Raw genomic sequence first — 24287 nt, 5'->3', positions numbered from 1 at the left:
CAAAAATAAAGACTATAGCTGTTTGAAATAAACTACATTCTTAGGGAGAATACATAAAAGTTTATACACATTTTTTAGATTAGGAGTAAGCATCACCAACTCAATGGATGTGAGTTTGGGTGTACTCCGGGAGCTGGTGATGGACAGGGAGGCCTGGCATGCTGCGGTTCATGGGGTCACAAAGAATCGGACATGACTGAGTTACTGAACTGAACTGAAAATATATTAATTTTATGGTTTGAATTAAATGTATATATGTCCAGTATGTTAAATTCTAGCATTGTGATCCTGAAATTATCTTTCAGTGATACTTATATCCTATAATATAGTCAATAAAATAATGTTACATATAAAAGGAGTATCTAGGATTTTACAAAGAAATCTTTTAGAATAGTGGCAAATGGGTTAAGAGCACGAGCTCTGGTTTCAGACACATCAGATTTCAGTCCTGTACCACCTCATGTTTGTTGGTAACCTTGGGCGAGTTATTTAGCATTGTGAGGCCTCATCTCTAAAATAGAAATTATGTTTACCTAATAGAGTTTCTCTGTGAATCAAATGACAAAATAGTGCAAAATTCCTAACACGGGTCCTAGTCTTAGCTAGGTATTGCTTGTTTTTTGTTATTTAGGTATCACTATTGAACATAACCACACTGGAGGTTAAAGGACACAATAAACAAGGGTGGATGAAACAGTTTCATAGTAAGGGAGTTTTTCTCTAATCTGGCTTGGTCTACTATAACTCTTTAGGATTACAATGGAATCTAAAAGGAAAAAAGTAGAACACATAAGATGAACTGGAAAATTGTTAAATATAAAAAAAGTGCTGAATGCTTAATATATGTTAGACATTGCATTATTAAAAAAATTTTTAGTGTGCTTTAATAAATGAAAAACTCAACCTGTAGAAGCTTGAATAAAAATGATTTGCTGTTTTCCACAAAAACTCCTTACTAATTATTGCCATGTACAAAATATACACTGAAGAATCCTCAACCTATTTAGATACCTTGAAATAGATCTAAGCAAAACTAATATACAAATTAAAAAACTCATCATGCTCCCAGAGCAGCACTGTCCAGCTTTACCCATTCACATGGAGAAAGACACACATTAGTGAATGATGTTCTAAGCAAGGGATTCTTTGCTCTCTCACCTTCCATTTTGCTTCCCTACGCCCACCCCTCTCTTGTCATCTAGATTGGTATCAATACCAACACAATCTGCTGTTATCATCAGAAGCACAGAGAAAAAACCCAAGACAGAAGAGTGCTAGCAGAGCTGGCAACAGTCACAGAAGGTTCTGGCTGTGTAGTAGTTAGGAAACAAAGAATGAAGTAGTAGTAATCCAGGAAACAGCACATAAGATTGTCCTTAAAATCTTTATAGGCTGATTGGATCCTCAATTCAGTATCACTGATTTTAGAAAATGTCAGGAAGCATTTAAGAAGAGGCTTCCAGTGTGCTGTTTTGGATCTGTCAGGAACCCTCTGGCCCTTATTGATTCCTGAATATTCAGGAATTAAGAGGAGAGGCATGCCTTTCCCGGGGCTGAGCAATTCAGGCATTTTTCATTACGGTGATAAGTACCCTCTTCCTTTTTATGAGCCATACGGTAAAAGGTGATTGTTTGCAACTCTCTCTTTGATAGGGATCATCTTATGTTTTGTAAGTTTGGAATTTTAATCTTTATCTTTGCTGAGAATAACTATAGTATATATGCCCATGCCATGTTGATTAAAACACCTTTGCTCCATCAGAGCTTTGGTCCCCGTGTCTTTCTTTCTTTCTTTCTTTTCTCTCTCTCTCTATTTCCGGCTAATTCCTTGGAGCGCGGAGGCCCGCTGAGCTCACTTTCTTGCCCGGGCTTCGAAGACCCTCTCGAGAAGGCACACTGCATCTTCACCCACTCGGGAGGGCACCCGGTGCCCACGTGCAGCAGCGCGAGCCCTAAGAACAGGACTCTATTGGCTTTCCACGTAAACCAGGGGCTATCAGCCTCTTTCTCTTACTCTCCGGACCACCAGGTTCCGGTCCATTAAAGGACCAACAAGAAAACACTTTTATTTACTGAGGCATGAAGAGAGGGGAGAGTAGATATTTAAAAGGGAATAAATAGAGCAAAGGAATAAGAGACACAAAATTTTGCATAGCTGAAACAAATTGAAATTATAAGAAATAAACCTTTTTAAAGAATAAAGGCAACTAATTCAATACGTAAGATAATAAGAACACACTTGATAAAATTCTTATGGAATTCATCTTTTTTACAAAAGTACTGTGAAAGAAGCCTCAAAATACACTCATGTCAAAAACCAAATACAGAAATTCCCTTCTGGTGTACTCTTAGCAAACCTCTCCCGAACAAGACCAAGTTACATTTAAAAAATACCCCCTAAAATGTTAGATGACAAGTACTTCTCTATCTTGGCTCTACAAAATTACTAATTTGCGTGTATAACAAAATAGAAAAATGCTTTAAACCAGAGGTCCTCAAGCCCTGCTCAGTGGCCTGTTAAGAATCAGGTGGCACAGCAGGAGGTGAGTGGTGGGCTAGCAAGGGAAGAGTCACCTGCTGCTCCCATCATTTGTATTGCCTCCTGAACCTTCGCATTTCCCCCACCCCACCTCAGAGATGGGAAAAAAAACTGTCTTCCATGAAACAGGTCCCTGGTGCCCAAAAGGCTGGGGACCTCTGCTCTAAATCATGTGTTTAAGTGAACAACTGAAAACTGTTCAATATTACAAAGAACAGAGAAAAATAAAAGAGCATGATGGCTTGAGTACATTGCTAGGCCCTCCCAATTACCTTTCCAAGGTAAAACATGGATCCCCCTAAAGTCACATGTACACATCAGGACTGTTTCAGAGGAACGTGACGGGAGGAGGACTCACCTGCGGGACCACGTTCTGCACGTACGCGGGCGGGTGCTGCTGCTTCTGCTGAGCAGCACTCTCTATCGCTACTTTAGCCACAGTGCTTGGGTCTGCTCCTGCTGGCACCGCAACCATCGTTGCGCTGCAGCCAGCATTGTTGGGGTCACTGATTGTAACAATTCTAACTCCCACTTTATTTGGAATTCCTGTGACTGTTTCCCTATCATTATCCTCTGCTGGCCTCTTTACAGTTTTGCATTCCGCTGTGCCATTTGTAGACCGAACGTCAGACAGCAGGGCAGGAGGATGGGACACTCTTGATCCTGAGTGGGGAACGGCTATGATTTGATGCCCCTGTATAACAGAGGTTGCAGAATGTGGTGAGACAACTACACTTGGGCGTTGCTGAGGCACATCTGAATTCAAACTTGAAGCTAGAGGTCCATTAGGCAAATCAGTACCACTAAACTGCTGTGTTGCCACATTTGAGGCCTCCTGTATACTGCTCCCAGATGGTGAAACACCCAAAGTTAATATAGGTCCATTAGAAGTTCTTTCTAGTTGATCACCTTTGGCAGTATCTTGCTGAGTGGCATCTAAAGTCCCTTGTGGTTCCATTGGAGATATCTCACCATTTCCTACATGATTGGAAGTTTTGTGATTTGGAATGTTTTTGCTTAAATGAGAACCATCTCCTTTATCAAAATCACAGATTCCATTAACTAGAGGTTTTCTCAAATCACTTTTAAGATCCTGCACGTCCATTTGCTCTGAGTTCTGTTTTCCAGACGCTCCATTCTCGCCCAATTCTAACGATGGCCCATTACTGATCAGTGAGCACTGATTAGCCTCACTTTGAATTTTCCCTGAGTTTGAAGGAGGTAGACTTGAGTCACTGTATTTTCTCCCATTTAAAAGACTTCCCACCTGCATTTCATTTTCCTTTGTATCCCCATTGCTGGTGTTTGTGGTTCCTCGTCTGCAGGACGGGTTCTCCATGACTTCAATTTTACGTTCATGAACATGTAAACCTGTTGCTTCTTTTGCTTCCTCCTCCTTTTGGCAAATTATTTTATCACCTTTGAATGGGGGAGTAGCAGTAGTACAAGATGATTGTCCAGCTGGAGATGCTTGAGTGGCTGGAAGCGTTTGCACCTGAAGTCCAACTCCTGCCTGGGTCCCGCTCATGGTAATTCCTGCTGGAGCAATGAGCTGAGTTGTATTTCCCTGACTCACAGTTGCAGTTGCAAAACTTGTATTTGGCACAACTGTTATGGTTACCTGGTTGCCAGAAGTCCCTTGGAAAATGGTTGCTGGGCTATTTGAGATCAGCGGGCCTGGCAATATTTGTAAGTTCGAGATGGGCACGGTTTGCACTCCCCCGGTGGGTGGCATTGCACTTTGGACCAACTGAACATTCTGCTGCCCAACCAATAGCTGCTGAGCTGGAGTTTGCCCTTGCACTCCAAAACCTGCTGCTTGGTTATTGGCCACCTGGTACACCACCTGAGGACTAGGAGCTCTTGCATTATTGGGGGGAGGAATCTGTGGCGCCGGGAGAATAAGCTTACCACCGGGAGTTGAAGGACCACGCTTTGGAAGCAGCAGCTGTTTTATCAGACTCGACTCACCAGAAGCAGGCTGACCAACTCCTGCATTCGCTTGCTGTGGCTGAACTTGCATCTGTACTTGTTGTGGCTGCTGAACCTGTACTTGTACCTGCTGTGGAGGTGCTGGTGAATGCTGCTGCTGCTGCTGCCTTTTCACAGACAGCATTTGACTGACAGTAGGAGGTGGTCCCTGTGGCTGAGGGGTGGAAGAAGATGACATGGCAGTAGGGACCTGGTTAGTAGCAGCTGGGACAGGTGATGGTGAGGAAGATGGAGTAATGTTTGGTTGTCCAGTTAGCTGAACTGCCTGGCCAGCTGGAAGAGCTGCTGGATTAGCAAGAACAATTTGGTGAATGGCTGGTGCATAAGTTTGACCTTGTTGAGCTGGCTGGCTTACAATCACTACACTTTGTTGGGTTGGCTGCTGTGGCTGTTGAATAGGCTGTTGTACCACTGTTGATGAAACTTGCTGAGAAGGGAGAGGTTTTGGTGCAATGTTTTGAAACCCTACCCTTGAGGGTTGTGGACTTGGGACACCAGCAATGGTAACCATTTGTCCTGTAGCTACCTGAAAATTCTGTACTGAAGTTGCTGAGACAATATTGGATGTAGAAGTCGTTACATACTGTGGGGGTGCTATGATAACAGTGTCCTGTGGCTGGCTACCAGCTGATGTCTGCTGAGATGAAGTTTGTACAGGTTGGGGTGACGTGGTGATTAACTGTTGACCCTGTGAAACTGTAGAAGTACATGCTGGTATGTTCTGAACTCTGCCAAATATATGACTCTGTGGGACAGCCTGCTGAATCACTGTAACAGGAGTGCCAGAAGGTATCTGCCCCGGTACCACTGTGTGTAATGGAGATTGCTGTGGAATTACTGACGGATGGTGAAGCAGTGTCTGGGAATTGACAACTGTAACAGGCTGTGGCCCTGAACTATGATTCTGAACCACAGAACTCTGTGCAGCTCCTCCTCCCACAGCAATGCTAACAGGAACCGCTGTCTGGGGTATAGAGTTCTGGATTACTGTAGCCTTAACGACTTCACAAGGAATTGGAGCTTTATTTTGAATGACAGTCACCGGAGCATTTTGCTGCTGGTGGGTATGAACTGAAGGATTTGGTGGAATTCTTGAAACAGTCTGTGCCACAGTATGAACACCTTGTACTGGAAAAGACATTTGTGTTGCAGTCAAACTTGAAGATTGGTTGGTAATAGGAGTCCTCTGAAAATGGTTTCCTACAGTTTGTGGTCCATGAGGGATTCCTGAAAATATGAGGAAAAGTTAAAATTCACAGTGAAATGGCTGAAAAGCAGCATGCAGAAATTATTTTACTTAATTTCAAGAGAAAACAGTTTTAAGAAATTAACAACTTTGCATCATATGAATATGATAAAATAATAGAACAAGAAATAAAATGTTACTGAAAAACAAGGACAAGTTATACGTCTTGAATGCATATAATACATGTTTTCATTTAGCCTTCTTATTAAATTGGTAATATTTAATCACAATAAAAATTAATACCTGCGGGTGAAGGACTTGGAGATACATCAGGTACAGAATCAACACGAACAACGGGAGTAGAAACAGGTTGCTGCTGATAGTACATCTGAATGGGAAGTGGGATAGCCCTACGTTTTACTCCTACTACATGAATATGCGCCTGCCCATTGTTACTGGAATCCTCCACTCTCTTCACTGTATGATTTGGAAAGACTGTTCTGTAAAGTACACACACATTCAATTTTAATAACTAGCACATTAACAAAAAAACACTCAATTCTAACAATGTTTACACGAATAGCAATAGTATATTCACTGCTACTTATATATGAACCAATATGAATCATATATTCTAAAAGGATGGGAAACAAGGAATTAAATATTAATGTAAAAGATCAATTCTCCAATTTCAAAACTCATTATTATTAACATTGTAGGGTTTAAAACAATTCTACTATATATATAATTAATAAAAAAGCTGCATCAAGTCAATGCCTATTTTATAAACTTTGCAAAATATCAAAAAGTCATGATATTTGAAGATAGAGCTCAGTCACAGGCTATTATTCAAGATTTAAAAGGGCGAATGCTATGTCTTTAACACATGTAAGTAGCAGGAAAAAAGTAAACTTAATTTCTTCCTTTTCTTTCTTTGATAAACCTCAGAATGTTTAAACACAAACACCATGTTTGGTATCAAAATTTCCTTGAATTTAAACTTCCACCACACTATAATCTAACCATACAAAATTTTAAGTAGTGGAGATATTCAAGACTAGGTAGATAGTTGGTAGGCCTTGCTGGGTAGCTCAGCTCATAAAGAAACCACCTGCAATGCCAGAGACCCCAGTTCAAAACCTGGGTCAAATGTTCCCCTTGAGAAGGGATAGTCTACCCACTCCAGTATTCCTGGGCTTCCTTGGTGGCTCAGACAATAAAGAATCTGCCTGCAATGCAGAAGACCTAGATTCAGTCCCTGGGTGGGGAAGATTTCCTGCAGGAGGGCATGACAACCCACTCCAGAATTCTTGCCTGGAGAATCCCCATGGACAGAGGACCCTGGCAGGCTTACAGTCCATAGGGTCCCAAAGAGTTGGACATGACTGAGCAACTAAACACAGCACAGATAGTTGTTATGTTCTCTACAGAGCAAGGGGTATGTAAATTAACTTTAAAGAAATATAAACTCTACCTAAGACATTTATAAAATCCAGTTGATGTTAGGATTCCACCACGAGCCAATTTACTGCAAGTTGATAGGTACTCAGAATACATTTCTGCTCGAGAGACAGAACAATCTGGATTTACTTCAAAATGAGCATTTAGCCTAAAAGAGGGGGAAAAAAAAATACATGGCATTATGCAGTATACTACAGAGTCTATACTTAACCATTTGAAGGCAATGTGTTATAAATTAATAATCATATCTATTGATCAAATTTCACTATCTCATGCTATTAGCAAAAATATATGCGAGGTTTTAGGCAGACTAAATCAAATAAAGAGATTACTTAATCATTCTTATTTTAGTATAAAAAATCATTATCCACAAATATAAAAACCAATATTCACAAATATATGTGAATACATCAGCAGAGATGGTATGCTGGCAATAAACATTCTACAACACATTAATTTTATACAGTGAATACTCAGGTTCCTATCTTGTAACAATCAAAATATAACAGAAGCTCCCAATTATGAGTTATTGGTGATGTGAAAAATGAAGGAAAAACAACTAAACTTTTGTTGCTCTTGGATCAAATTTCTTCAGAAAAAAACTCTCCTAAAACATTTAACTACTTCCTAAAACAATGATACTTCTCAAGCTGCACACTCCCCTTCCCCACCTCAGAGACTATTCCTAATTAATTACAAGGTAATTCAAACTTCAGTTTGTCTTTGTCATAAAGTGACTTCAGCTATAATTTAGGATTGGAAGCCTAGTTAACCATATAGGACTCTTTCTAGGACTCACTATATACATACAAGACAGGCCAACCTACAGCTGTTTCCTATTAGCTGAATCAAATGATAATTATGATAGAATAATTTGAAATGCTTCTCTTCTCCTCCTCCCTAGAAATGGCAGAAATAAGAATTTATAAGACCAAGTCTATAACTAAGACACACACATTTTACAGTGGATGCAGTACTTATTTTCACCAACTTTCTTAACTTTGAGTATTGAGTTTTCAAATAGACCAGAAACAAAAAACTGTTTGGTTTCAATATAGAAGACAAGTATTTTCTAATATCATTGGAAGATTTATCAAGTATAAAGGGTCAGGTGTAACAGTACAGAATATGAAGCAATAGCAAAAAATTAGAGGTATTACCATAAACCTGATTTAAGAAAAGTAGAAAAGTAGAGAAAAGTGTCATAGGAACACAGATATGAAAGCACCAAAAATATGGAACATAAAGTGACAGGAACATGGAATGGGAGAAAAATGTTAGAGAATGGGGGAAAGAAATTTTTTAAAGTAATACATCACTGAAAAGTGATCTTACATTTCAATCTGTTAATCTTCTAAAGAATTTAAGTTGAAATTCATAAACAATGTAGAGGCAATTAGCCATGAAAAAATGAAATCTAACCAATTCTACATTTATTTTTTTCAGGAAGTGGCTGAGATGTGACCAGTCAGTCTTCTCAAGAAAATATTATTTTAAAATTGATATTTCAATGTAGACATACTGGTTATTCTATCATTTGATTAGTTACCTCTTACTATTCAAAAAAAGAAAAAATTAACTAGCAATGAACAAGAAATTTTGCTTTTGGTCAAAAAGAAGGGACATTTAAAAACAAAATCTGGTTCTAAGAAGTCAGTCCAATTCAGTTTTAATAAAATATTACGAAAAACAAATTCTATAATACAACAAACCTTATTTTCTACAAAATCAATGACAATTTTTTAACACAAATTTTACTTGAAAAGAAATGGTGTAATTTAATGAAATTTTAATCAGACTATTTTAATTCTGAAGATTCTGATACTTTACTTTCAAACTATCCCAAAATACAGGTGAAGCAATTTTACACTGTCCTTTCTTATATAAATGATATCCTACTCTAACTAGAAAGAAATACAGAGTAAAACATTCTGGATGACTGCTGAAATAATTTCCTTTTCTCATTTGCTTTATTCTTCCCAAGGATAAAGCCTTAATAGAAATAAACCACTTACCACTGACAAGCAAACTTCTCACTATCTATTTCCACTATTCCTGGAGGTGGAGCAACATGCTGTGCTACAACTGCTCTGGAAGCTAAAGAAAAAAATACATTAGCTACATCATTTTTAAAGCTACAGGCCGTATTTAGTTCATGGATATGGAACCAATTAATATTCACAATGAATACCTTTTAAAAAGGTGTATAAACATATTGAAAATATAGAAATTTGAGAAAGAAACTCATAATGGAACACACATAACTTTATACTGTTAATATCTTTTTAATTCTGTGAGGTGTGTATACATAAAGAAACTAACACTCAACTTGATTAAAATAATTAGCCCGAGGACATACAGCACAATGTATCAGTAAATAAACATCTCTCTCAGATTAGTTACAAAGCAGATTGCATCAAAAAAAATTTCACTTTTGAATTTAAAATATTAACTCTGTAAGTGGCATATATAAAATTTCCAGATATAATGAACAAATAGCCAACTTCTATGTTAGAACTAATTAAAATAAGAAAAACATGGGATAATAGAAACATGATATTACATTAAGTTTATAATGAAATATGAATCTTACATATTTATAGATTAAAAATTATATTGTTTCACCACTGAATCAGCATTAATATATGCTTTTTAAACCTACAAAATGTACCTTCTTTTTTTTTTCAGGTGACTTTCTAGCAAAACTTCTCAGAACCCTCAAGCAAAACATAAATTTCTAAATTATTGGAACTAGAAGAGCCCCACAGTCAGTCCAATCTGTGAATGATCTGAAGCAATCCTGACCTTTGTCTGGTAAGACTCCAGGCTTCCACTGGGATACAGCTAACAGCAGCCAGCCACTTTTAAATACTTACTCTCTATTAAACCATTTACATTTACATGATTTGTTTTAATCTCATATATAGTTCTAAATTTAATTGCCCCCATTTTGCAAATGAAAAACTAAAGCTCAGAGATGAACAAAGAACACATGATGGAGACAGCAGAGCTGAGTATAGCTGGAAAGCCTTCTTTTAGGAGTGCTGACTTTGAATTCAGGTCTGTCACATTTCAGAGGACATACTGTGATATTCTGCTTCTTAACAGAACATCGTAATTAGAATCAAAGGTATTTTTCTTGTACAACCCCAGCCTATCTTTTTTCTTCTCCCAACTTGATGACAGTTACAGAAAATACCTTTCTAAGGCCTAACTCCATGTAGAAATTTCCCTTTTCTTGATCGATTATACTGTAAGAATATACCCTACTCTGACTGAAATCTGAATCAATTAATAAACAATTGCAGGAAACATTACAAACTGTGTTGAAATTATGAGAAACTTTATAAACAATGCATAAGGAAAAATAATATAGCCACAATTAAATTAAAAGTATAAACTAGAAATAAATAATTACTATGAAAGTGGCTACAAACTGAGAATCCTGGTCTTCAGGATACCTGAAGACATTCCAAAGAATACAAAGGCACTTATACTTGAGATGGAATCATTTCCAGATTTTCAAAGTTTTGTATATATTCCCTCATAAAACTGCTGTGCATGAAAGAAAGACCTCCTCTTTGATGACTGCTCTTTAACCATTTTGGAACAAAGTCTTAACTCTATTAAACATTGTAAGATATGGTTAAATTCAAGATCCTGGAGCCAGAAAGCTGGCTATAGAGTTCCATCACTCACTAGCTGTGTAACCATGGGCAAGCTACTTAACCCCTCTGGCTATAAAATGGGGCAAAGTAACAGTACACTGACCTTATTGATGGTTATGAGGATTAAAAGGAGTTAATATGTAAGTAACTTAAAACAATGCCTGGCACACAGAAAGCGCTACATAAATGTTAGCTATGATGATGATTGTATAAATACCTCTGGGACACCAATGAGAAGTAGAAACATTAGTATCCACAAAACGTGTCTAAACCAAGGTATTAGGGTAAGGATTCAGGTCTATCCCAGTGTTTTACATATTATAGTTAAGGGCAATGTACAGCCTTAAAAATTGGGTATTCTGGTCCTTCGGTATGTTCTAAATTTGGATATATTATTAATATAAAGTGATGACAATTTCTGCTTAATGTCCTTTCCACCTCCATCTCTCAACTAGTACCAAAGAGTGTATTACTGTTTAAGTTAGAATCTTGAGTAAGTAAAGCACACAGAATATTTAAAGAAATACTGAAGGTAGTGGCATCTTATTTCATTCACACGACACACTCAGGGCAAGTTTAGCTATCTTAGAATTCTGAAATAAGGAAGATTTCACGGGAACATAAATCAACATATTTTCTTGGACTGAAAAATAAAGTTGGATTTTTTTCTTAATAACAGAAATTGAGACAAGATACTCTTGATTAATAAAGACTAACTTTATCAGTTAGGTTATGTGGCAGACATTTTCCATAATTGAATGAGGTAAATCTCCAGGGCCAAGACTGGCAAAAATGTATTCATGCACATGACAAAAAGCATTTTATCAAAAAACGCTGTGGTCATGAAATGAAGACTACTAAAATTTTCCTAACCCAGTGGTTCTCAAAGCAATCGTGCCCTGACCTGAAGCATCTGTATCTCATGGGAACTTGTTAGAAATGAAAATTCTCCCATTCACCTGAATCAGAAACTCAGGGTATGGAGCCAAGCAATCAGCATGAAAGCCCACTGGGTGACTCTGATGCACCATAAAGTTGCAGAACCACTGTGCTAACACTACCTGAACAGATTAAGTTAAACAAGGTGCAACTGACTGAAAGAGTAGCAACTTTAATTTACACTCATATCTTATTAATATTTTTTGATATGTTTTCAATAAACTTAAAAATAAATATCTATACTCACCAGGCAATAAATAATTTTACAAATCAAGTATTATTAATTCTTTGATTTCAACAAAACAAAGCAGAACTCAAATTTTCAGAAGATCACTAAATATAATTTTAATAATTTTTAGATAATTCTGAAAAATAATAATTTTAAGTTCTACTCTCAACTATTTATTGATATAAACTATATTTAATGATGTGAACTTAAATATATAAAAAGGAAAAACAGATAAAATTAATGCTGAAACTAATTGTAATTCTAGCAACAAAAAAAATACTCCGAGATACACTAGAGTAATACTTTCCAGAAAACTAGGGGAAAAAGTCTTGTCCATCTCATTAAGAGATGCACTTCCAATAATTGCTTCTTTTAATTATTTATAAAAGTTTGTAATATATTTACTATTGTTTTATGGACTGTTTATTATTAAACCTTGTAACAATAAAATAAATTTTTAACACTTAGGGCTTTATAATGTAACAAAATTGAAAAACCTTAAAATTAAAATGTCTATGTAAGTATTGACAGGGTGATGGATCTGAGTTCACGGAGAAAGAGGGACAGTATAAAATTTCTAATATTAAGAATATGTGTTATTTTTTAAATGGATAATGTTATGTATCAAGATTCCACAGGATATAAAAAGTAATATCAATTTAATACATCACAAAAACACAGTATTTGCAGATAGATGAGAGGAAGTGAGCTAAAAGTTTAAAGATAATCATTCCATTAGAAAACAGTATTAAACAAATGATGGGGAGGAAAGCCAAGCTATAAGTGGTAACTAATCAAACAATTCAGAGTTGTCATTCATGATGAGCAAGTAATAAAGTGCTCACCAGCATAAAAATGAACTCTTTTAGGTTCCTAGAGGCCTATGCAAACTTCTATCAATGGCACTACATACACAAGAAACTGTCAATATTTAATTTTATTCATTTGCCAATGAGGATCAACTCTTAGACTGGGCGGTGGGTTCACTTGTTAAGGTCACAGGTCAGCAATAAGGCAAAAGGAGTTTTCATGAAAATTACCTCTGAATATTTTTCAAATGACCTATTATAGTTCAGCATATCACTGATAATTTATTGGTTTTACTCTGTTGAACAGTTTCCCTATGGCTCTCATTAACTTAATATTTTAAATTAATTTAAAAGTTTCTCCTTTGAGGATAAAAAACATACGCCCACTACCCACTTAACTAGCAGTATGAACTGTTTCATTTCCTTTTCAAGGTTGAGAAACTATTAACATCTTTATCATCAATTCTCCAATACATATCAGCTCTTTAATATCTACTGCCTACGGGTGAAAACTCACTAAAATCAGCAGTCAGAATTACCTATTTATTTCATGCCTTCTATTAAGTTAAATGCACATATGATACAACTCCATTATATGGCAGAGGGGCATAATGGAAATAAATAGGTGATACATATTACATACTTTGCATACAGGTATATAATTTTGATAATATGGGTTACAGTAGAAGAGAGGAAGAGAGACAGAGACCATGATTAAATGAGAGAAGAACAAAATAGCTGGAGAGAGATGAGGAGGGTCCAAACTGAGTTATCAGTACGGGCAATCAAAAAATTATTAGGAAGACTCAACAGAATTTGGTGATTAAATGAATGTAGTAGTTTAAGATTAAGGATAATGAGGTTTTTGTTTTGATAGTGGGAGAGGTTGAGCATGATATGAATGTTATTTCTAGGCTGAAGAAGCAACTAAAGAAAGAAAAGTTTAAGATACAGAAAAGAGGAGTTGGGAAAGACTGGTATTCAGACTACAAATAGTTAACATCTCTTCTTGAGACAAAGAAAAGAAGGAGGATGAATTTAAATGCTAGTAAGTTTGTAAGGGAAGGGGTAAGAAGTGGAAATTCATGCCACATAGCTCTCAGAGTAATATAAAGTGTTAAGATCAACTGAGAAAATGAGCATTCTTCACCAAAAAAAAAGGGGGAAAGAGAATTATCTTGGGAATGGTGAGAAAGAAAGTGAAAAAAGTGAAAGTGAAGTCGCTCAGTCCTGCCCGACTTTTTGTGACCCCATGGACTGTGGCCAACCAGGCTGTCCATGGGATTTTCCAGGCAAGAGTACCAGAGTGGGTTGCCATGGTGAGAAAGAAGGTGAGGTGAAAGACGGATTGTTTTTGTTAGGACAAATGAAAGTGGAGTGCAAACAGGCTGAGTGCTAAAATATAAAGTAATAACTCATAATGAGCCAGGAGAAAGCAGTCTAAGAACTGAAGGACAGGTTTGAAATCTAGTTAAAAATATTTGAATTAAATACAATTAACCCAAAGGAATCCTAGGAAGGGTGCATGCAATAGCATTTGTATACATGCACACAGGCTTCCCAGGTGGCTCAGTGGCAAAGAATTCACCTGCCAATTTAGAAGACCTGGGCTTGATCCCTGGCTCAGGAAGATCCTCTGGAGAAGAAAATGGCAACCCACTCTAGTATTCTTGCCTGTGAAATCCCATGGACAGAGAAGCCTAGAGAGCTATAGCCCATGGGGTTGCAAAGAGTTGGACACAACTTAGCAACTGAACAACACACACACACACACACACACGTCTGATCATAAGCGCTGATTTTGAAGGGTTTGTTACAAGATTTAAAAATAATAGAGGTATTATGCTTCTGTATTCTGATAACCACCTGAGAGAACTATAAGGTAATATATGATTAATTTATTCCTGGTCTATCAATTTCTAATGAAAAAAATCACAAACCCATTAGGGCACTTAATGCTCTCACAGCTGTGAATAATATTTAATCCCTCACACTACTCTAAATCCTTTTCAACTTCATTTATTTATCATACTATTCCTCTTCTGTGCTCACCTTGATCCTGCTGCTCCTAGAATGTATAATATGTAAGAAATTAATGTACATACTCAATTTTCATTTGGCCAACTCTCGTCGAACATCAGTTCCCTGTACTGCATACTAGATTTATGTGCTGTGTGCTAAGTCACTTCAGCTGTGTCTGACTCTTTGCGACCCTATGGATCATAGCCTGTCAGGTTCCTCTGTCCATGGGATTCTCCAGGCAAGATTACTAGAGTGGGTTGCCATGCTCTCCTCCAAGGGATCTCCTCAACCCAGGGATCGAACCCACGTCTCTCTCGTCTCCTGCATTGGCAGGCAGCTTCTTTACTACTAGTGCCACATAGGAAGCCAATTTAAATTTATCCTTAGTATTAAATCTTACATACCAATAACCACACTGAAAAAGATCATACAAAGATACTAACCTGGGGCAGATGCTACATGGGTCTGCGTTTGGACTTGCTCTATAGCTTGTGGTCTAATTTCAGATAAAACTTGATGACTGGAACTTGGATGTTCGACGAGTTTCACTGCAGCCAGTGCATCTGGGCCAAACATCTGAATATCCATAGAAACCAGACACACTAACATGTCTAAAACAAATTAAAAACCAACAGTTGTTACTCAATAATTTTGTAAAACAATGACATCACTGAAAAATAGATGCTATATAAAACACTGCTTCTCAAATGCCAGTTTATGAATCACTATACATCAGAATTATCTGTGGATCTTTAATTTTAGATTTTTAGGCTCAATCTCTGAAAACTGATTTGGAAGCTCTGGGGTAGATGTTAGATTATCTTCATTTTTAAAAACATTCCCAAGTGATTTTGATGTGTAGCCAGATTTAGGAACCACTGATATGGAAACTACATCTTTATTTCTCAATACTTTTCAAGCCAAATCTTTATTAATTCTGAGTTTAGCATTTATATCAAAGAAATAAATAATTTGAATCACTGATGAAAATGTTAATGTGACATGTTTTATTAAGTGTATTTAAAACTGACAACTCACTAAGAAGGTGAGTTCATTAACAGTACCACTACTAGCACTGACCACTTGAAACAGATGGTCCTGCTTCCTGGAGAGCAAGACACAGACATCTTGTTGATTTCAAACTCAATATATAGTTACAGAAATAAAGAGAAGAAAGAAAGAACTGATAGCCACATGCACCCTGGTCTCTCTATGATAGAAGTTTTTTTTTATTATCTAAAACAGGCAGAAAGAATAACACAAGTGTGTCTGAAAGGGTAATGATTCCTCAAGATAAAAAGTAAACCCCAAATATCAACTGTGATTTTTTTACAGCACATTAAGTATTTTTCCTCAATAAAGAAAATTAATTTTTCTTATTTGGTTTAGTCTTACCTATGCTCTTTTCTACTTTTGCAATTTTTGTGCAAGCTACATCTCCCATTTCTGTGAGCATATATAGCACCTCAAGTGTTGAGATTACGAGCAGCACATCAGGTAAAGTGAGATGACAAATGATCTCTCTGTATGAGTCCTGATCAACATATTCACAAATCAAAACACCATTATCTTCTGCTTTGCAAAGATTTCCCAAAATTTCCATGCCTGAAAAGCATACACACATAAACATGTATTTGTCTTTTAAAACATGATACAAAGCTTACGTACTTTAGACAGTGAGAACTTAAGTGAGCACTTACCCCTCATCTTTAAAAATCTATCCCTTGACATTAGGCATTTTGTAACAGTATGAAACATCAGGTGAGTAGTTTTGAAATCAACAGGATCCAATAAAAGCTGAAAAAAAAGAAAGGACACTACTGTTGAGAGAGGCTTCATCCAATTTATATCCAAATGCATATTTCAAATTGAATAAAAATGAATAGAATATTGTATAATTTTAAAAATGTAATGACTGTGAAAATAGCTATCAATAAATCTGGAGCATCATTTCAAATATTTTTCTCCACACAACTGTGTAATACCACTTTAGGCAAAAACTATATGTAAGCATTTAATATTCTATAATTATAGCAAATATAATAATCCCACATCCTGAAGTTTTAAAGTAAATATTCTGCCAACTATAAAAATTGTTTTAAGGTTCTGTCACATGCTTACCTCAGCTGCAATATTTCCTAATGTGTCAAGGCCTAACTGCCTTAGAGATATAAAATGACTATGTGCAGAAAGTAATAGGAAACGGAGACAGGTACGATTAGCTGCCAAGAGCTTAACATTGCCCTCCTCAAAGGAAAGATTTCGCAAAATCACTGCAATCTGAAGTACCCGTTGTCCTTCAATATCATTAATGCCCAGCTTTCGAGGTGGATGAAATAAAGATTCCCAAATCCATTCTCCTGATGTACCTTCTACAACAGAAGAAAACATAGTTTACTTAAATTGATATTGTACTTATTATTATTGATATTTCAAATTTATTTAAAAATACTTCCTCATTGACTTACCATGAGACTTGTTTCTGTCAGATATGAGGTCACGTACTTCATTATCATCAACAATGTCTTTCCAAAACTGTAATGAGAAATTATTAAACTTAATTCTGACAATTTGAAATAACTATTCTATTAGTTTAAAAATAGTCACAATAGTTCTGCTATTTTCAGTTCATGTAGATATCATTATATTATATATACTTAGGTCTTCGACACAAATACTTGAATTTCTATAGTTCAAAGATATCATTTTGGCTGGGGGCCCAGAGATCCTAAAAGGTCTGTGAAAGAAATTAGCCCATCTCTAAAAAGAATGGCATCTTTAAGTTCATTAACCTCTAACTAAAACTTGGCATTTCCTCAGCATTTTCTTCAACTCTGAATGTTAGAAAACAAACCACAATGGTAATAGAAATTCTTCTGACACTGCCATCAATGTGAACCACAGATCACTTCATAGCTGTGGAAAATATCTAGAAATGGTATTTATGCTCATTAGTACTCAAAAATTATGATAGTCATTAATTCCATTAATAAACTGCACACAGAAACAGTATTTCTATTTACAGACTCCTAAGACATAACTGGCTAGCTACTGAGTAAATCTGTATCTAGAAGAATATAAAAAAGCAAGTAGTGGAGCATTTGTGTTTACAGATTTGTAACCCAGATATTTAGGTTGTGTTTCAGTACTCCATTTCTACAAATTATTTTTTGATCCTTATGAGAGAGGGAATAAGTCAAAATCCACTGCTTAATCTTTTTCAGACTAAGAAACAAACACCTTTATATTGATAAATCTATACAAAATGAACTTTAGTTTTAACTTTTCTATGCCATTTAGCTCTATTATCTTATTACTTCTGTACTAATAAAGAAGCACATGGGCTATTAGTTCACTACTTATTTCTAAATATTCTGATGTGTATTTCAAAATAACTATTTCAGTTTGAGGAATTCATAACCTGAGAAAAAATCCACAAACAAAATGACTCAATGCAAAAAAACTCAAGATAAAAAAATGTTTGGTAACAATAAAAAAGAACTAGGCATATAAAGGAAGAAGACAATGTTCAATAACCAAGAAAAAAGGGCCACAGGAAACTCAAATAATAAAGATATCAGAGAGGAATTTTAAATGATCATGGAAAAAAAAGAAATAAAAAATAAGACTGAAGTTTGGCATATAAGCAGAAACCTTAAGAAATAGATAAACAGAAATTCTAGAACTGAAAACAAGAATTGAATGGACATATTTAATGAATGATTAGATTCAACTCAAATAAGAATTAGTGACTGGAAAAGATGGCAGGAAAAAATATCAAGTTAGAAGCATGAAAAGACAAAAAGGATGAACAGAATAAAATCATTCAAGAAATATACAGTGAAAAGTTCTAACACAGAATTAATTGAAGTTCCTGTGGAAAAATAGGAATGGGAAAAACAGTATTTGAAAAGACAGGGCCAAGAAATTTTCTAAATCAATTGAAAGATGCCAAGCCACAGACTTAAGAAACACTCAAAACTCTAAGGAAAGATAAAATGTGGAGAAGCATCATAAAAAAATTCATGAAAAGCAAAGATGAAGAAAAAATCTTAAATGCAAATGAGGGAAAAGGAACAGATAACCTTGAAAAAGACAACTAAAGACAACTAAAGAGACAACTAAAGACAACTAAAATTACAGGAAACTTTGTAAAAGAAATCATGGAAGCCAGAAGACTGGGATATTTTCAAAGTCATGTACGTAAACATGTGGCAAAGTATTATAGAAACTTTACACAGTGAAACTGCTCTTCAACATAAAAGCTGAAATAAAGACATTTTCTGACAAATGAAAACAGAAAAATGTCATCTGCAAACCCGCACTGGGGGAAAAAAATGCATGAAAAGGTAGACGTGATTTGAATAAAAATAAATGCTGAATAAATAAAATACTTTAAAAAGTCTTATGGGTAAAAATAAACATAAAATTAAAATCTATGAAAAATGCTTGGAAGAAAATTTTGTTCAGGTCATAACGGTACTGCAGTAGTCATCCCATCATAAACCAACATGTATAAAACAAGTGTGTTTAAAAGAAACTGGACAAGAAAGCAATGTAAAACTGTAATCACTGAAATATGACAGGCAAATGAGGTGAGCCCAATGACTGCCCCATACATTTACATAGACACTCTTTCTACATAAAGGAACGGAGATAATAAACCCAAAAGACCATAGCAATTACTAAACTGAGAAGATAAATTCTCTCCCCCTCGGCTCCCCCATATACATACATATGTGTGTATACACAGACACACCCACCCATATACCCAGCTAATTGAGCTCCAAATAAGTCCACCCTTTAAGAATAAAGATAAAACTAGTGCTGTGATGGTTAGATAGCATCACTGACTCAATGGACATTAGTTTGAGCAAATTCTGGGAGACAGTGAAAGACAGGGCAGCCAGTTATGCTGCAGTTCATAGGGTCACAAAGAGTCGGACATGACTTAACAATTGAACAAGTCCTGTATTTGTCATAACAAATACCCATATATTAATTAAAAGTATACCAGAACAATGTTCAACATTTGAGAAAGACACCAAAAACTAGACACTAAACAATGTAGTATTTCAATATCTATATCTAATTGAAAAATTACAGTATGTACAAAGCAAGTATGGGCTTCCCAGGTGTTGTGTGGTAAAGAATCCGCATGCCAGTGTAGGAAACGTGAGATGCAGGTTTGTCCCTTTATTGGAAAGATCAGCTAGGGTAGAAAATGGAAACCCTGTATGCTTGCCTAGAAAATTCCATGGACAGAGGAGCCTGGCAGGCTACAGTCAATGGGGTTACAAAGAGTCGGACATGACTGAACAACTGAGCACACACACAAAGGAAGTAGGAAACATGACACGTAACTAAGGCAAATGTGTTTTAACCAAAAAAAGACCCAGAAATAATAAGGAAAGTTAAGTCCCTCAGCCATGCTCGACTCTTTGCAACCCCGTGGACTGTAGCCCACCAGGCTCCTCCGTCCATGGGATTCTCCAGGCAAGAATACTGGAGTGGGTTGCCACCAGGTCTCCCACATTGTAGGTAGACACTTTAACCTCTGAGCCACCAGGGAAGCCCCCCCAAAATAATAAAACTAGGAGATAAAAACTTTCAAACAACTATCATTAAATATGCTCCACAACTTAAAGGAAAATTTGAACATAATTAAGGGAAATGTGGGACAATATAAAAAAGTCAAATGGAATGTCGCTGAAAAACAATATCTGAAATAAAAAAATATGATTAGATGGGCTTAATTAGAAAACAGAAAAAAAAATAACAATACAAACTATCCATACACAGAAAACGAAAAGGCCTTAAATCAAGGAACAGAGCCACAGTGGCTTGTAGAACAATTCCTAAAAGGCAGGAGGGGAAATAAAAAAAATTGAACAAATAATTGCCAAAAGCATTCCAAATTTCATGAAAAAGAAAAAAAAAAGTTAAATAAACCCAAGCAAAAATAATAATCCTAAATGTACATGCCACTAAAAATTGGAGTTCAAAATACATGAAGCAAAAACTAACAGAACCGATAGGAGATACAAACACTGACAGGGCGTATAGTTGATGATTTCAACATTCAACTCTCAAGAAATCATAGAAGTTATATAGAAAAACATCAATGATACAGAAATATTGAACAACACTGTCAACACTCTTTACTTAATTGTTATCAACAAATATTACATCCAAAAAACATTCAAGTGTGCATAAAACATTCACCAGAAAGAATGTTCTGAACTATAACTGAAAGAATGTAGGCTGAACTATAAAACAAGTCTTGATTAAAAAAGAATGAAATCATATGGGATGTTCTCTGACAAAATGGAATGCAATTAAAAAGCAGTAATAATAATGACAGTAAATGATAACAATAAAAGGTAGTTTGAAAACAGAAATAAAACATTTCTATATAACTCATGAGTCAAAGAAGAAATCACAAGGGAAATAGATACAATGAACTAAATGATAATGACAACATAAAAATTGTGGGAAAATATTTAAAGTTGTTTATAGAGGTAATTGACAGCTTTATATATTGATACAAGATAAAAAATCTAAAATCAATGGTCTAAGATTCTATTTAAGAAACCTGAAAAAGCAACATTGCCCAACAAAAGTTGTATATAAATAAAAAATGAGGTAAGTACTAATTTATTAAATTGTTACTATTATTTAGTCACTAAAATTAGTAAGGATTAAAATATTGCTAATATGATCAATAAGAAAACAGAATAAGTGTATATAAAATCTATGTGGGCACAATAGTGAAAAATAAACAATACTCAGTCCAATCAATTTAAAAAAAGTAAGAAAGGTGAAGGACAGAAAAGAAAACCAAACAGGCAAGACATTTAGAAACCCATTCAGAACATGGTAAATTTAAACATAATTATGTATCAAAATTATACTTAAAGTAGATGGAATAAGTACACTAATTTTAAAATCAAAGTTTTTCCAACTAAGAGGTAAAAGGTCCAGTGAAAGTGTCAGTTACTCAGTTGTGTCCAACTCTTTGTGACCCACATGGACTGTAGCCCGCCAGGCCTCCTCTGTCCATGGAATTCTCTAGGCAAGAATACTGGAGTGGGTAGCCATTCCCTTCACCAGGGGATCTTCCCGACCCAGGGATCAAACCCAGGTCTCCTATATTGAAGGCAGATTCTTTACTGTCTCAGCCACCAGGGAAGCAAAAAAAAAAAAGCCCAAATATATGTTATTTACCAAAAAAACTGATCTAAAATATAAAGATAAAAAAGGTTGAATATAAAGTAAGAACATATAAATATCAACCAAAAGGAAGCTGATACACACACACACACAGTTGTATTAATATCTGATGCTAAAGCTGAAGCTCCAATATTTTGGCCACCTGATAAACTATAAAGAAATACATCCTCAATCAAAACATGTGCTTTTAACACATTTCTCTTCATAAATAAAGAAATAAACAGGTGAAACAGTCAGTATTGGTGTGGAAATACAAATATCATGATTGTGTTGCCATAATCAAAGAGGTTGTTGTTCAGTCGCTAGGTCATGTTTGACTCTTTGTGACACCATGGACTGCAGCACGTCAGGCCTCACTGTTCTTCACCATCTCCTGGAGTTTGCCCAAACTCATGTCCATGAAGTCAGTGATGCTAACTAACCATCTCACCCTCTTCCACCCTCTTCTCCTCTTGCCGTCAGTTTTCCCAGTATCAGGGTCTTTTCCAATGAATAGGCTCTTCACATCAAGTGGCCAAAGTACTGGAGCTTCAGTTTCAACATCAGACCTTCCAATGAATAATCAGAATTTATTTCCTTTAGGATTGACTGGTATGATCTTGCTGTCCACAGGACTCTCAAGAATCTTCCCCAGCACCACAATTTGAAAGCATCAATTTTGTGGCACTCAGCCTTCTTTATGGTCCAACTCTCACATCTGCACATGACTACTGGAAAAACCATGGCCTTGACTATATGGACCTTTCTCAGTAAGCAAAGTAATGTCTTTGCTTTTTAATATAGTAGGTAGGTTTGTCATAGCTTTTCTTCCAAGAAGTAAGCATTTTTGAATTTCACGGCTGCAGTCACCATCTGCAGTGATTTTGGAACCCAAGAAAATAAAATCTGACACTGCTTCCAGTTTCTTCCCCTTCTATTTGCCATGAAGTGATGGGACTGGATCCCATGATCTTCATTTTTTGAATGTTGAATTTTAAGCCAGCTTTTTCACCCTCCTCTTTCATCTTCAAGAGGCTCTTTAGTTTCTCTTTACTTTCTGCCATTAGAATGGTATCATCTGTATATTTGATGTTGTTACTTCCCCTAGCAATCTTGATTCCAGCTTGTGATTCACTCAACCTGGCATTTCACATGATGTACTCTGCATATAAGTTAAATAAGCAGGATGACGATATAGAACCTTGTCATACTCCATTCCCAAGATTCATACATCCATGAACCTTGTCCTACTAGTTCAACAGTTTTGATTTGAACCAGTCAATTGTTCCACGTCCAGTTCTAACTATTGCTTCTTGACCTGCACACAGGCTTTTCAGTAGACAGGTAAGGTGGTCTGGTACTGTTATCTCTTTAAGAATATTCCACAATCAAACTGGGTGCTTTTAACATATTTATCTTCATAAATGAAGAAATAAACAGATGAAACAGCCAGTACTGCCCTGGAAATATAAATATCAGATGCTGTTGCCATAATTCAAAAAGATACATGTACTCCAATGCTCACTGGAGCAGCATTTACAATAGCAAAGACATGGAAGCAACCTAAATGTCCGTCAACAAAGGATGCATAAATATATGGTATATACACATACACAGGAATATTACTCAGCCATAAAAAAGAATGAAATGTCATTTGCAGCAACATAGCTGGACCTACAGATTATCATACTAAGTGAGGTAAGACAAAGACATATCATATGGTATTGCTTATATGTGGTATCTTAAAAAAAATGGTGCAGATGAACGTATTTACAAAACAGAGTCACAAATAAAGAAAACAAACTTATGGTTACCAACGTTGCAAGCAGGGTGGAGGGGATAAATTAGGAGACTGGGATTAATGTATACACACTATTATTTTTATGTATTTTGATAAAAATAGATAATTAATAAGGATCTACTGAATAGCACAGGGAATTCTACTCAATATTCTGTAATAACCTATATGAGAAAAGAATGTAAAAAAGAATGGATACATGTATATGTAAAAATGATTCACTCAACTATACACCTAAAACTAACATAACACTGTAAATCAACTATACTCCAATAAAAAAAATTTTTTTTAAATGATTAACTGTATTGGCTTGAGTGACTTATGTAGACACTTACACCTAACAACTTCAGAATACAGGTCATACATTGGCGATATTGCAGGTTCAGTTTCAGACCACCACGATAAACTAAATATCATAAAAAAGTGAGTCAA

At 35.8% G+C, this 24287-nt stretch overlaps 1 protein-coding gene across 1 annotated transcript in view; it reads right to left on the bottom strand.

The window, feature by feature from the left end:
* ARID2 (AT-rich interaction domain 2) overlaps positions 1 to 24287 on the bottom strand; it is a 180215-nt gene that overhangs the window by 45788 nt on the left and 110140 nt on the right. The window contains exons 7-15 of the mRNA XM_043447439.1: positions 17314 to 17380; positions 16967 to 17217; positions 16546 to 16642; positions 16241 to 16450; positions 15289 to 15456; positions 9194 to 9275; positions 7192 to 7326; positions 6021 to 6217; positions 2898 to 5758 (exon numbers count right to left, since the gene is read on the bottom strand). Of these exons, the coding sequence (XP_043303374.1) occupies positions 2898 to 5758; positions 6021 to 6217; positions 7192 to 7326; positions 9194 to 9275; positions 15289 to 15456; positions 16241 to 16450; positions 16546 to 16642; positions 16967 to 17217; positions 17314 to 17380 (4068 nt within the window). The remainder of the gene's footprint in view (positions 1 to 2897; positions 5759 to 6020; positions 6218 to 7191; positions 7327 to 9193; positions 9276 to 15288; positions 15457 to 16240; positions 16451 to 16545; positions 16643 to 16966; positions 17218 to 17313; positions 17381 to 24287) is intronic.

The sequence above is a fragment of the Cervus canadensis genome, chromosome 25 (assembly GCF_019320065.1).
Source record: "Cervus canadensis isolate Bull #8, Minnesota chromosome 25, ASM1932006v1, whole genome shotgun sequence".
NCBI classification, from domain to species: Eukaryota; Metazoa; Chordata; class Mammalia; order Artiodactyla; family Cervidae; genus Cervus; species Cervus canadensis.
Note: the sequence above shows the minus strand (reverse complement) of the source record. Positions and strands in the feature narration are given on the sequence as shown.